This window comes from Zootermopsis nevadensis, unplaced genomic scaffold (genome assembly GCF_977971745.1).
Source record: "Zootermopsis nevadensis isolate Lab colony 2312 unplaced genomic scaffold, Znev_1.0 Znev_ptg000012l, whole genome shotgun sequence".
In the NCBI taxonomy this organism is placed as follows: Eukaryota; Metazoa; Arthropoda; class Insecta; order Blattodea; family Termopsidae; genus Zootermopsis; species Zootermopsis nevadensis.
In genome coordinates, this window is record NW_028259144.1 from 7,840,809 (window position 1) to 7,855,787 (window position 14,979).

The following is a 14,979-nucleotide window of genomic DNA, read 5'->3' on the forward strand; positions in this document are numbered from 1 at the left end:
TGCTTGTCTGAAGACTATATGTTCAACAGTACCAGTACGAAACAGTAAAACACGCCTCACAACATTAAATGGAAGAATGTAAGGAAAATTTTCATGTTGTTTAGATAAAAAATAGTAGATAACGAACGTTCGTATCGATAGTCGAATGGACAATTGAAAAAATAAAATAAATAAATGTGGTAGCTGAGGATCAGTACGAACTATTACGTTTACGAGAGAAATGTTTGAAAGAGTAACTTGAAGTTAATATCGATTACGTAAATAATGCTAGGAAACTTTACACCACAGGTAGCTCAAATAACCTAAAAATGCTAATAAATTTATTAACCATGTTGACGACAGTCTCTTCATTTCTTGTCCAATTTTCCAGTAATCGTTCGGTATCTTCCATATTTAAATTGTCCTTTAGATTAAGAAACTTCGTATTTCAGGCCTCTTCTATATACAACTGAAATATTTTCTTCGTCGACAAGATCTTTATAAACAACAGTTACTACGGAAACGAAAGTTGTTTTAAACAACTACAGAAAGCAACAAAATTGTTATCTATTGTTGAGATACTCACCACTTATGAATGTTGCTACGTTGCGCAACAGCTGCCATCTATTGTCGACAGACTCGAAATTGTTTGTGGTTATTTTCCTAATAACACACAGTAAGAAGATGCTGTCTTCTGTGTTGTTGCGTGGTGTAAACTACGCCTTTCGGTAGTTCAGACTAATGAGAGCTTGATAGTGTATTTGAAAGGATGGAAAAGGAAGCGGCCGTGGCCTAATTTAAGGTAAGATCCTGTCATTTGCCTGGAGGTAATGAGGAAAAACCACGAAACCCCTGTCAGGAAAGCCAGTCTCCGGACCGAGATTGTAGGAAACTGGCAATGAAATCTGGGTTTAATTTCTCTGTACAACTCTTGTTAGGAACAATGTTTTGCTCTGATAAATATTTATCGAGCTACGATCGAGATAGGCACAGAAATGTAAGCACATGAAAAGTCTCCGTTACTTGTCAGAACTTAACAATTGGAAATATGTCCAGATATTTTAGTTAAACTAGAGCAGGGCGCTCCTTTCGGAGCTCCTACGGGGGGGTTGGTCAAGTTTGTAAAACGCAACCAAGCTTGTGTAAGAAACTAAACTAACCGTCCCGAATTGAGGGTTAAAACAATAGGGGGTTGGTTGCGTTTTGAAATCTTAAGTAACATGCTAAACTAACTGCCCTTCGGGGGGTTAGTTAAGTGTCTCATTCAAGTGTTTTAACCCTTGAGTAAGAAACTAAACTAACCCCCCCCCCCGAATGGTGTTTAAAATACTTGACGAACCTCCCTCCGGGGTGGTTGATTGCGTTTTAAATTCTTGAGTAAGACACTAAACTAACCCCCTTCGGAAGGGTTAAATTATGTCTCATTCAAGTGTTTCAACCCTTGTGTAAGAAAACGACGACTAATCCTTTCGGAGCGCTTCTTGTAATCTGATATTTTACTTCTTTACGTCGCTGATCAGAGGCCAACAGTTCTTGGTTAGTCAACTATCTACGTCCAACCCCAACCTTGCAAGTAATACCCCCTTCGCTTTTTTTATTTGTCAAGTAGGTCTTATGTTTTAGTTCTTTACGTCGCTGTTCAGAGGCCAACAGTTCTTGGTTAGTCAACTATTTACTTCCAAACCCACCCTTGCAAGTCTTCGTTTGTTTTCTTCTGCTCTTATGTTCTTGTTAAATAAGTTTTTCTACGTTCATTAATGTAAATAACCCTTCGTTTTTCTTTACTTGTTAAGTAGGTCTGATGTTTTAGTTCTTTACGTCGCTGTTCAGAGGCCAACTGTTCTTGGTTAGTCAACTATCTACGTTCAACCTCAACCTTAACCTTCCAAGTAATTCCCCCTTCGCTTTTCTTTATTTGTTAAGTAGGTCTTATGTTTTAGTTCTTTACGTCGCTGTTCAGAGGCAAACTGTTTTTGGCTAGTCACCTTTCTACTTCCAAACCCACCCTTGCAAGTTTTCGTTTGTTTTCTTCGGCTCTTCTGTTCTTGTTGAATACGTTTTTCTTCGTTTAGCAATGTAAATCTCCCTTCCCCTTTCTTTACTTGTTAAGTAGATCTGATGTTTTAGTTCTTTACGTCGCTAATCAGAGGCCAACTTTTCTTGATTAGTCAACTTTCTACGTCCAACCCCACCCTTGCAAATCTTCATTTGTTTGTTTTTGCTCTTCTGTTCTTGTTGAATAAGATTTTCTGCGTTTATCAATGTAAGTCTCCCTTCGCTTTTCTTTATTTGTTAAATAGGTCTGATATTTTAGTTCTTTACGATGCTAATCAGAAGCCAACTGTTCTTGATCAGTAAACTTTCTACGTCCAACCCCACCCTTGCAAATCTTCGTTTGTTTGTTTTTTGCTCTTCTGTTTTTGTTGAATAAGTTTTCTACATGTGTTCCTAATATGGTCTCGTTTATCAATGTAAGTCTTCTTTCGCTTTTCTTTATTTCTTAAATAGGTCTCATGTTGTAGTTCTTTACGTCGCTGTTCAGAGGCCAACTGTTCTTGTTCAGTCAACTTTTTACGTCCAGCCCCACCCTTGCAAATCTTCGTCTCAAAATCGATCATAAAGTCAGTTTTTATAATAGTTTTCATAATCGTAATATATCGAATGAGTATCACTTTACCTTGTTGGAGTTGGTACTTCAAATACTTGATAACGTCTTCTTTCACTTTCCTGATGTTTTAGGACAACTGTTAGTCAATTCTTAAGAATGCGACGTGCTGTTTCTGGAGCAGTGATAATGCGACTGACTTGATATTCTTTGATTTCTTTTGTTGTGAAGCGTTATTTGTTTACTCGGCATTGTTGTGGAACACAACAATGCCGAGTAAACAAATATCTGTTGGCATTGTTGATGACGTTATTTTTTGACGACAAATTGGTTGAAGACAACGACTAATCACAAATTTTTATAGTATAGTAAAAGAAGAAGACTGACCACAACAAAGCGTAATAAATTACATTCAGTACTTCTTTGTAAATTATGGACTAAGTACACGAGATTCCTTTCCTACACGTTCAGCTATCTCTAGAGCACAAAGACCAGTCGAAAGCAATGGATTTCCGAACATTCTAATCTGGAAAATTAGCAATATTTGCATAATTCAAATAAAAGATAGAAATACCGGTTATTTTCAAAATAAAAATTAAAAATACCTAAAGTTTCTCAAAGATATTTGCTTTGTAAAACCATCCTAAATTAGATAAGAGCCACATGAATGTAAATACGAAGATATACATATCCCACAGCCTTCCAACAGGTCGATCCAACGCATTTCATTCGGAATTGTGTTTGTTTTCACTGAATCCACGAAACAAGCTCGAAAACCTGCAAGGCCAATGGATTCCTACCTCAGCCTCCAAATTTACAAGGGATCAGGGGATCTGAGAGCATCCAATACTTTTTTCATACGACTCAAATATCTGAAAAATTATAAAAATTAGCGTATTTCATATGGAGTTAAGTTCTACAAAACAGTATGAAATTAAATAATTCATATAATAAAGCTTCTCAAAATTCCTTTTCTGGAAAATCATCCGTAAGTAGATATGAACCAAAGTCGTTAAAACTTTTCGTAGTTCTTATAACAGCGATTCAATCAATTATAGCTGATTCCGTGTAATGTCCGTTTACGCTTAACGAAGGATCGATGCTCGAATATCTACAGGGGCAATGGATTCCTCCCTTAGCCTCTGCATGTGCACCGGATCTCGGGACCCGTGACCATCCAATACGTTGGTGCAAGGGTGTCATATATCTGAAAAATTACCATTAGCATAATTCTTATATACTTAAAATTTGCGGGAAATTTGAATTTAAAAAAATATCAAAAAAATTTTGATTAGTAATTTCATTTATACTTCACGATATACGAATCACACAGCCTGTCAAAGGTACCATCAAATTCAGCTCATTCGGAGTAGTGTCAGATTACGATGAATAGACGAAAAGGGCTCGAACTCCTACAGCAGCAATGGATTCGTCATTTAGTGTCTATATGTACATTGGATCTGGTACCCGCGAGCATCCAATACTTTTGAAGATATGATTCAAATATCTGAAAAATTACCAGTTTTAATTTGATTCATGTAAAAGCAATAAGAACTGGGAACTTTAGCCTTCACACGAGTCGAAGTAATTATGTCAGCCAGCGCCGGTAATTATTAAGTTGAGTTGACCATCTACGATTGAAACCAGACGGATGCAATGGATTCTTCCCTCAGTCTGTTTGCCTGTCTATTCTGTGCACACGTGGGCCTACTCCATAAAGATGACAGGTTTCAATTTCTTGTAATTACAGGAATATGCCTAATTCACATAAAAATGTAAATTCCAAGAGTTTCCAAAATTAAAAACAAAATTTGGAAAAATTAAATACAAATTTCAAAATCACTTTGTCCCGAAAATAACAAAATTAATTTGCCGGAATGGGACACTAATCCGTACTTCCAGCATTTTGGAATGGAAAACATCTAAAGTAGGATCACAAAATGTTCATAGTAGATGTCAGCTGTCGGCTTTTTACGTATTCATTTACAAAATATGACTTGACAGTTAAATATCCAATAAAACTATTCAGGTAATCCGTCGTAACAAACGAAAAAAGAATGCAATATGTACATTTCTGTATGTACTTCATAAACATTAACTTTCTTGACAAGCGAAAGTTAACAAGTGCTTAATGCATTACACGGATGCCTGCAATTACTGATCCCCCATCCGCGGTTAAATGAGTGGTAAAACAACCCCAGAATTTACGCCATTAGAAAAATTCTTTAAAAGAGGGTACTCACATAACCGAACGTCTAATACTTGATGGTGCCGAGAATAAAAATGTGCGACTTGCGCAAACTTTCAACACTCGCGGCACATTAAATATTATCGAAGAGTCATGGCGGCACACCAACCCCATTTTGTATATTGTGGGGGGGGTTAGATGGTCTATGGCATTGATTGACCGCGACAACTTCTTACAAATCGACCCCAACGGAAAAATATTCTATTTGATGTTCATAATTATCCTTCTTTATTATTAAATATATGCATTATTTGAAATAAATTAAACGTATCTATACATGTCGTTTAATCATTTAAATTTAGTTATTTATCCATATTTTATATATAGACTATATGTAATTATTTCATAGTATCCAAAATCAGTTTTCCACGACCCAAAGATTCCACTGCATATGGAATATGACGGCCATTTACAAACAGTGGATGTGAGCAGAAAAAATATTAGATTTAAAATAAAGCTAGTCATAAATAATTATCTAATTATAAAAATCTTTAATCCATTTAATAGCTATGTGGTCCCCATTTATACATATATAGCGGATGTGTTATTTTCCAATTCCCGAGCATAATGAATAAAATTAAAACTGAGACAGCATTAAACAAGATAAACAATTATTTATCTCATTATACAATTCAATTCAATTAATTTATTTAAGTGCTTGACAACAGCCAAATAAGGCCCAATAACAGCCAGGTACTGAACAACAGTACAGGATAAAAAATAATATAATAATTAAATTCTTTTCAATAATAATAAAAGTAATAACATTACAAATACAAAAACACACAAATGAAACTAAATATATAAATGTACCATATTAATAATAATTCAATTAAATTCCTTTATTGAGTGATAATTTATAAGTAAATGGGCTAAATAATATGCCTACGTAATATAATCATTCACTTCATTAATACTAAAAAATAAAAAAAAACAGAAAAATTTACAAGATTAAATACCATCAAATATAGACAAAATGAAGTATTTTGAATATTATAAGTTCCTTGATTTCACTGTTCACAATTATAATTATTTAAAAAGCTGATTGTTATAATTATAATATGAGGGGTGAAAATTTTGTGACACATCCAAATGGCCTCCGCGGCACTCTCGGTTGCACACCACTATCGTAGTCAATTGTTATTTGTAAAGTTTTATAAAGTACGCTATAGACGTGGATGAGCAGAAGATTTCTGTCTTCTGGGTTGTTGCGCTGTGTCGCCCTGATGACGGAGGCAGTATGACCTCTGAAACGTCGGTAAACATCTACCAGTCTACACAGCGCAACAACCCAGAAGACGCAAATCTTCGTACTCATCGCCCTGAAGACGGAGGCAGTATGACCTCTGAAACGTTGGTAAACATCTACCAGATTACACAGCGCAACGACCCATAAGACAGAAATCTTCGTACTCATCGCCCTGATGATGGAGGCAGTATGACCTCTGAAACGTTGGTTAACATCGACCAGACTACACAGCGCAACAACCCAGAAGACAGAAATCTTCATCGCCCTGACGACGGAGGCAGTATGACCACTGAAACGTCGGTAAACATCTACCAGTCTACACAGCACAACAACCCATAAGACAGAAATCTTCATACTCATCGCCCTGATGATGGAGGCAGTATGACCTCTGAAACGTTGGTAACATCGACCAGACTACACAGCGCAATAACCCAGAAGACAGAAATCTTCATACTCATCGCCCTGAAGACGGAGGCAGTATGACCTCTGAAACGTTGGTTAACATCGACCAGACTACACAGCGCAACAACCCATAAGACAGAAATCTTCATCGCCCTGATGACGGAGGCAGTATGACCTCTGAAACGTTGGTTAACATCGACCAGACTACACAGCGCAACAACCCAGAAGACAGAAATCTTCATCGCCCTGATGACGGAGGCAGTATGACCTCTGAAACGTTGGTTAACATCGACCAGACTACACAGCGCAACAACCCAGAAGACAGAAATCTTCATCGCCCTGATGACGGAGGCAGTATGACCTCTGAAACGTTGGTTAACATCTACCAGTCTACACAGCACAACAACCCATTAGACAGAAGTCTTCATACTCATCGCCCTGATGAAGGAGGCAGTATGACCTCTGAAACGTTGGTTAAAATCGACCAGACTACACAGCGCAATAACCCAGAAGACAGAAAACTTCATACTCATCGCCCTGATGACGGAGGCAGTATGACCTCTGAAACGTTGGTTAACATCGACCAGACTACACAGCGCAATAACCCATAAGACAGAAATCTTCATCGCCCTGATGACGGAGGCAGTATGGCCTCTGAAACGTCGGTAAACATCTACCAGTCTACACAGCACAACAACCCATAAGACAGAAATCTTCATACTCATCGCCCTGATGAAGGAGGCAGTATGACCTCTGAAACGTTGGTTAACATCGACCAGACTACACAACGCAATAACCCAGAAGACAGAAATCTTCATACTCATCGCCCTGATGATGGAGGCAGTATGACCTCTGAAACGTTGGTAAACATCGACCAGACTACACAGCGCAACAACCCAGAAGACAGAAATCTTCATCGCCCTGATGACGGAGGCAGTATGACCTCTGAAACGTCGGTTAACATCTACCAGTCTACACAGCGCAACAACCCATAAGACAGAAATCTTCATACTCAAAGCCTGAAAACCTCAAATCTTACAGGAATCAGCAGCTGTTTCAATACCCCATCTAGAGGCTAGCAATTAAACAAACTGCATGCCAACAACAGAATTCAACATTGTTGCGCTCTGGGATTTTTGTAAATAAACAACTACCGTTTCCGGGGATACAAGTACCGTACAAGTCAAAGCGAGCATTTGAAGTCTGTTGTACAACTATTTCATTTATAGAAAGAATAAGGATTTATTTAGTTTTATCAAATCATGTGGAAGAGCGATTGGAGGAAAAGATCTTTGATTAAAGAGGTTAGTAATAACACCGAATTTATTTCGGCTGCAGTTACACATTTAGTAAAATTCCTTATTGTTCTAGAAAGCCGCCTGAATATAAGTGAATGTTTTCAACATAATTTACGCGTTCAGTCGTATTATTATCATTATCCCAACTCTTCAACACTTTATGGGGTATGTACTTCCATGTGCCCGAGACAGACCTTGTCTCTAAAGGTACAATTTGGCTGCACGCGACAGAGACAAGCGACCGAGGCAGGCGACAGAGTCGCCACACACTTTTGAGGTGACGACCGAGACATGCGGCAAAGTGTTTGTTTTCTTTGTTTTGTTGAGACATACGTGCACATATTCTGTGAAAAATGAGTACAAAAATGCTTCTAAAAAGGTTAATCGAAGAAGATGATGTGTTGCTGTGTTATTTATTGCGAAAGAAACAAAGAAAACCTATGAGTTCAATATTCAAAACCAGACGTGAAGAAGGATCTTTCTGTCGGTGGTCAGTGGTCGGTTTTCTGCTACTAATTCTACCAATTGCTCATCTTGGTCACCAGTAAATTTAATTTCTGCCATTATTTTACTCAACAAGACACTACTGGTCCGAGAGCTTTCGCCTGTGCTTTGTCTCTGTCGCCTGTCTTTGTCTCGCGCTCGTAGTTGTACTTCATACGATTGTACAGAGAGCAGACAGGAAGCGACCAGTCTCGGTCTCGTAACTCTGTCGCCTGCCTCGGTCGCTTGTCTCTGTCGCGTGCAGCCAAATTGTACCTTAAGGTACATAGGGCAGCAGCTATTTCCGGGATCCATATTGTTTTTAGCAAGTGCCACATGTATTATATAATTTTATTTTATGAAAGCGTCTTCCGAATGATGTTTGAAGTTCCCAAAATGGCGGTCTTCTGAAGTTCCCTGACGTCGTGTTCGCCCGGGATGTTGGTCAAATATTTTTGAGTGACCTGGAGACAGTTCCTGTTGTTCCTATAACTATTGGGATTACTTTTGCTTGAACTTTCCACATTCTCTGTATTTCTATGAGAAGGTCCTTGTATTTCAAGATCTTCTCAGCTTCCTTCTTAATCACATTCCTGGCAGTCGGTATTGCTATGTCAATCAAGAGGCAAGTTCCGTTTTTGTTTCTGATTATAATATCTGGTTTATTATTTGGGATGGTTCCATCTGTTCTGATTTGTTGGTTCCACAAAATAGTTATTTGGCTATCTTGGCTTGTCTCCACTGTCTTCGGGATGTGTTCATACCAGTTCTTCTCTTCTAGCTTTATCCCAGCGTTCCTGCATATGTTAAAAGGCAGCCGAGTACAGACACGATCATTCTGAAGAGGGAAACTGACTTTCAGTTTCCCCTTTCAGATCTCCTCTTGTTGGCCACAGAAACGTGTCTTCTTTGCTAGTAAGTTGTCTGTCCAAACTTCGGAGATACTGTCCATGCATTATTTTGTTCTCTCATTTTTTCTTTATACTGTCTTGGATCAATGTCTTAATTTGTTTTCCTTCATTTGTGTCATTGATTTCATCTTCAGAATTTAGTTCTTCTTTGATTTTCGATGCTGTCTTAGTTATTGAGTTCATTATTTATTGAGACCTGTCTTGTAATTTTATGATATTAACATATGGATCCTTCTGATGCTTTATGTGCAAATACTCTGCAATATTAACTATTTAACTTTTGTATCCTGCTTCAATTTGTGCCAGTCCTCTCCCCCCTTCCTTCCTCTTTACGTAAATTCTGTCTGCGTCTGCCTTCGGGTGATGGATCCCATAAATTGTCAACAGTTTCCTTGTTTTTCTGTCAAATTTCTTCAGTTCTTCCAGTCTCCAGTTAATTAGTCCAAAACTGTACCTCAGTAATGGAACTGCTAATGCATTTATGGCAGTGATTTTGTTTCTGGCATTCAGTTCAGATTTCAGTATCATCCTTAATCTTCCATTATATTCATTCTTCAGTTTATCTTTCATTGTTGATGTTGTATGCCATCTCCTTCCTCAATTCCTAAGTATTTATATGCTTTTCCTTGTTCAAGCTGTTGTATTTCTGTGTCTATATCAATTAACAGATTTTCTGATTCAGCAAATTTTCCTTTTTTATACACAACCTTTGCACATTTGTCCAGTCCAAATTTCATTCCAATATCCTTACTGAATGTACTAACTGTATGTAGTTGTTTCTGAAGTTCAGTCTCTGATTTGCATATCAGTTTTAAGTCGTCCATGTAGATCAGGCGTGAGACTTTTGTTTTAATCTCATGTTCTTCATATCCTATATTCATTCGGTTGGGCTCTGCTGTAAGTTTGATTAAACTAATACAAAATAATAATGGCGAGAGTGAATCACCTTGAAATATTCCACAATTTACTCTGATATCTGTTGTTTCAGTTACTTTATCTCCCGTATTTAGTTTCATACTAATTTTCCAATTATTCATAGCTTTCTTAGTGAAAGATATTATCTTTTCATTAACTCCAATTAGTTATTATTATTATTATTATTAATGGTGGTGGAAGCAGTAAATTATAATAATAACAGAAAGTAAATAAATTGATGTGGAATAAAAATTGTGCGCATGGTTAGTCTCATACACTTTTTAGCAACGTAAACCCAAGATGATAGAAGTTTCTTAGGATAAAGTGTAGGCTAAGCCTCGTACAGACGCTACTAGCCTAATAAACCGGATTGAGCTGTCTCTCGCTAATTATATTGGCTCTTCGTAACGCAAATATCACATCTTATAGCTCACGAATTTCTATAAAGTTTGGTATTTGCGTAGCTCAGCTTGACCCTGATATAATATCCACCTTGGTTAACTCCAAAAATTGTACGGTAGCTGATATATTATACTTGTTCGTGTTCCTCAATGTGCTAGGAACAGTATATTCACGATAGGTTTTCTCAAAATCAATTCCTCCTCTAATTTTGATCCCAGCGTTAAGTATATTTCTGCGAGATAAAAGTTTCTTAAACAGACTGCGTGCTGTTTATTGTAAAAATTGTTTTAATTAGAAGATGGTTATCTTCTGGGTTGTTGAGCCGTGTGGTCTGGTAGAATGATGGAGGCGGCAAGGACCTCTGAAACGTCGGTAAACTTATACCAGACTCGCCACCGTAAAGACCTCAAATGCTACATTGTTTAATTTCTATATAATACCTTTTCTTTTACAGTATTTTGGAAAATATTACGAGTCGAACTGTCAGGATTCCCAGGGCAGCCAACACGATGAATTAAGGTGTGTGAACTTCTAAATGCAAGAATCATAATTACATACACAAGGTGCATCAACTACTCTGGCTACTAGCCCAAATATACTGAAGTTTAATGAGATGTTATTGTAAGATTTACGATTAGCTACTCTAGTACATTGTATCGGCAGAAAATGTGTTACTTCTCCATCTCAGTACGTAATTCTAAAATTAAGCTAAAGAATTATATCATATCATCAAAAGTATAATTATTGTTGGGCTAATACAAGAAATTATAGACGTATTTGGAAGCAACATGGCTAGTTTCTTTACAAAACTTTTTGAGGTTGTCCAACACATCTTGGACAACCTCAAAAAGTTTTGCCAAAGTAACCTATTGCTTCATCCCATAAAATTGACCACTAACGAAACATTGAACTCTTGTCAGACCAGCAATAATATATTCTATTTTTGTTTTTAACCCATACATAAGTTAGAATCTAATCTCTTCACACGATAATAATAAACATCTGTTGACATAATTTTAAATAAGAGACAATAGAAAATTCTCAATAATTTCAAAATAAAATAAAACATCAGAATAATATCCTCTACTTTTCTCCTAACGGTACTTTTTTAATATTATTTACAATGGCCTTATGTTATGGTCTACTTTACGTGGCAGTTGACCGTGAATGGCCGATTTATAATCCTTTAATAACCTGAACACTGAAGTCCCAGAAGCCAGTCTTTATGAAATGCTTAATTTTGTGTCATAATTTCCATTCAGTAAAGATTACAGCAGCCCAGAGCACGCGGTTCGAGTCCGAGTTAGACTATACTCCAGATGAGGAATCGGCAACCTTTCCATTACCACAGCCCACAGTGTTCATTCATTAATTTGTCAAGGGCCACAGATAAAATTTAATACTGGCACTTACATTGCCAGTCGTGAATGAGATAATACATAAAATAATCTCCTCTTGTAAAGATAACGCAGATAATTCAGACATTATTTCATCTCTCTTAAATTTGGCACAGGGTTGTCCATAAAGGTTTGTTTCGTTGCCCTTATGTTCAATAATATACATAATATAATATATATGATGCTTTAAAATGGTTAGCCTGAATAATGCCTATGTATAAAATAAGTACTTAATGTTTTTAAATGCTATATTGTTACTCTTTACAGACAGCTGAATGATCTTTATATGATTTGTATTTAAAGGTGTTACTGAGTTATTGAATGGCTTTATAATAAGCAATATCAAAAACAATTATTTTTTAATAAAATAACTAAATAATTTATACATGAAAAAGCAATATATTTCGTAATGTTAATATAAGCATACGTACATTTTTTTAAGGAATCTCTTTTCAAAAACGTGTTGAAATTCAGAACACAGCTATAATGATGAGGGGGGCAAGGCCCTACAAAAGGGCTGTGATGATGATGATGGAAAGTAATGTGAACTTGTTGACTGCAGGTCCATGGTGAGAAACCCCACTAAAGAGGAGACATTATCTTCAAAATACCAAGTGGAGGAATACAATAAAGACTACCACCGCACTTCAGGGGCAACAATGCAAGAGACTGTTAATAAGTTAAGAGATGATCTAACAGCTGTTCAGGAAAAACTAGCACGCGTTGGTGAAGTCTATGAGGAGAGGGATATGTTTATAAATAAATTAGAAAATTACGATCGAAAATATGAGAAACTAAGGAAGCATGTTGAGAGAGTAGATGAGGACAACGCAATAGAGAATGATAATAAGAAACATCAGAATAACCATCAGGATATTCTCCATACGCTGAAAAAACTAAAGATACTGCAGGAAACAATAAACAGGACAAAAGAAAGTAATTCGGATCTGCGTGATGAAGTAAAAGAAAAGTTCCGCCATCAAAAGACTTTAAATAGTCTAACCTTGAGCGTGTTTAGGAGAATTGTCGAGAATGGCATCAGGATCTTGGTCGAACCCAACCAAGAAGAGAAAAGAAATCAGGAAACCATCTGCAAACTGAATAGAATAAATGAAACTCTCGACAGCATCTCATCTGAAAATGAGAAGCTGGATTTTACAACACCGAAGCTAGAGCAACAGAATCATAGTGGCACGACAAAAACCCAGGAAAACATTACTAGACTGAATCAGAGTGCAGATAAGGACACGGCTGAAGATGTAAATCTAGAGGTTATAATGGAATTCAAAGACAGACTGGATAACTTCAGTAGTTGTTTAGAGGATTTCTCGCTTGTGAATGAAAAAGTACATGTTGACGTGAAGGAGTTGACTAATCAGCAAAGCATAGAAACTAAAAAAGTCAAGGAAAACACGGACAAAATAAAAGAAATTAGTAACGCTCTAGTGAACATTGAATCTGAAAATAAACAGGTTCGTGATGCTATGGCGGGGCTTACCACAGTCAGACACGGAACCACAGACATGACTGAAGATATAATCAAACTCTTAGCTGACAACCGAAACATACATCACAAAATGTTGGATCTGCAAAGACAGTACCACAGTTTACCGGAAAGAAATGTGGATTTTGCGGCGAGACTGCACATACTAGAACAAAGGATGGAAATAATCTCTGCTAATAATAAGGTGTTTGACTCAAAAATATTCGAGCAGCAACATGCTGAAAAAAGAATTAAGAAGGATCTTATGTACAGATTTAACAAACTGAATGAAATAGTAAATAGGCTCCTGGCTGAACACGACATGCTCCCAGTCAAAACGTCAGAGAAACACCATCGCTCGTCTAAAAATAGTAAGACGAGTGTCAAAATCGCCAAAGAAGAATCAAAATTTCACAAAATCAGCAAAATACTAAAAAACACCAAAGACATGATGTCACATAAAATAAATAAGATGAAGAAGAAAGTCCATCGGCATCCAGACTTAATCGAGGACGACAAATTCGAAGTCACTAATAGTGAGGAATCAGAGGAGAATTTAAAAGCCGAAAGTCCCAAAAATATTTGGAACGAGGAGGTAAAAGCAACTCATTTCCATTTTGTCTAAAGTCCTAGAAGTTTAAACAAAAATTCAAGGGAAGTTGCCTTGTCATCTGGAGTAGTCGGGCAGAATTTACTAACGTTTCAGAGGTACTTGGGTCAACATGTACACAGCAATACCCCTAAAACGTCGGTAAACTTCTACCAGACTACACAGCTCTACAATCCATAAAATAGACCACCTTCTTACTTACCGCTGTAATAACCTCAAATCTCAGAACTTCGTAGACTTCGTGAGACAAAAAAACCAAGCAGAAGTATTACGGATTGAATACGAGAAATTAAAATTAGTTTACGTAAAGTTTTAAGTGTTGCAGAAAATAAAATCATATTAAGTTCTGGGAATACTTGCTTCCATTCGGTTCAGAACATCACACTTTATGGTCTGCGATGTACCAAGAAATTTAACAGGCGTAAAGATAAAAATGCACAAGAACATTAATTTTTAACTGTTGTTCTGTGACATTAAGAAAATTCTTCTTGGATGCTACAACGTATATTCTATATTATCGAGTGTCCAATAATAGTATGTTGAGGAGAACATTTGACGTAACGGGAGAGAGGGTGTTAAAATTGTATAATCAGGAGCTGCATAGTTTGTACTCTTCATCAACTGGTATTAGAATCATACACCAAGGAGGATGAGATAGGTGAGACATGCAGAACACATAAAAGATATTAGTCACCAGTGCTGAACTTTCTTTAATATGGCAGTGAGAGTTAGAATTTCCTAAAAGGCATAACATTTTTCCCCGGATGAGCAACTAATAGCTTCTGAAATGATGTGGTCCATCGAGTTTATCAGTGGACATTCATGTGCATTTCTATTAGGGATTTCTTTAGCCTGTTCTTAGGTATCGTCCTATTTCTTTGTTGTCCATAACCATCAACTGCAACTTGATTTGAGGTGGCACATGACAAACCTTCTCTTCTCCTTAAAAACCTGTTTAAACTTTGAAAATGACACTTAGTGCCAAAAGTGTTTTGAC

The 14,979-nt window shown here is 36.9% G+C and overlaps 1 protein-coding gene across 4 annotated transcripts in view; it reads left to right on the forward strand.

Annotated features, from left to right (window-relative positions):
- The first annotated feature begins 562 nt into the window (after positions 1-562).
- The window catches only part of LOC110832256 (uncharacterized), a 28,777-nt gene continuing 14,360 nt past the window's right edge, over positions 563-14,979 (forward strand). For 2 of the 4 annotated variants that reach the window (XM_087347828.1, XM_087347827.1), the window contains exons 1-3: positions 7,642-7,787; positions 10,947-11,011; positions 12,452-13,967. In XM_087347828.1, the coding sequence (XP_087203954.1) occupies positions 7,746-7,787; positions 10,947-11,011; positions 12,452-13,967 (1,623 nt within the window). In that variant the 5' untranslated portion in view covers positions 7,642-7,745. Of the gene's footprint in view, positions 782-7,641; positions 7,788-10,946; positions 11,056-12,451; positions 13,968-14,979 lie in introns of those variants that run through there. The other 2 variants (XM_087347830.1, XM_087347829.1) reach the window with 2 other exon arrangements.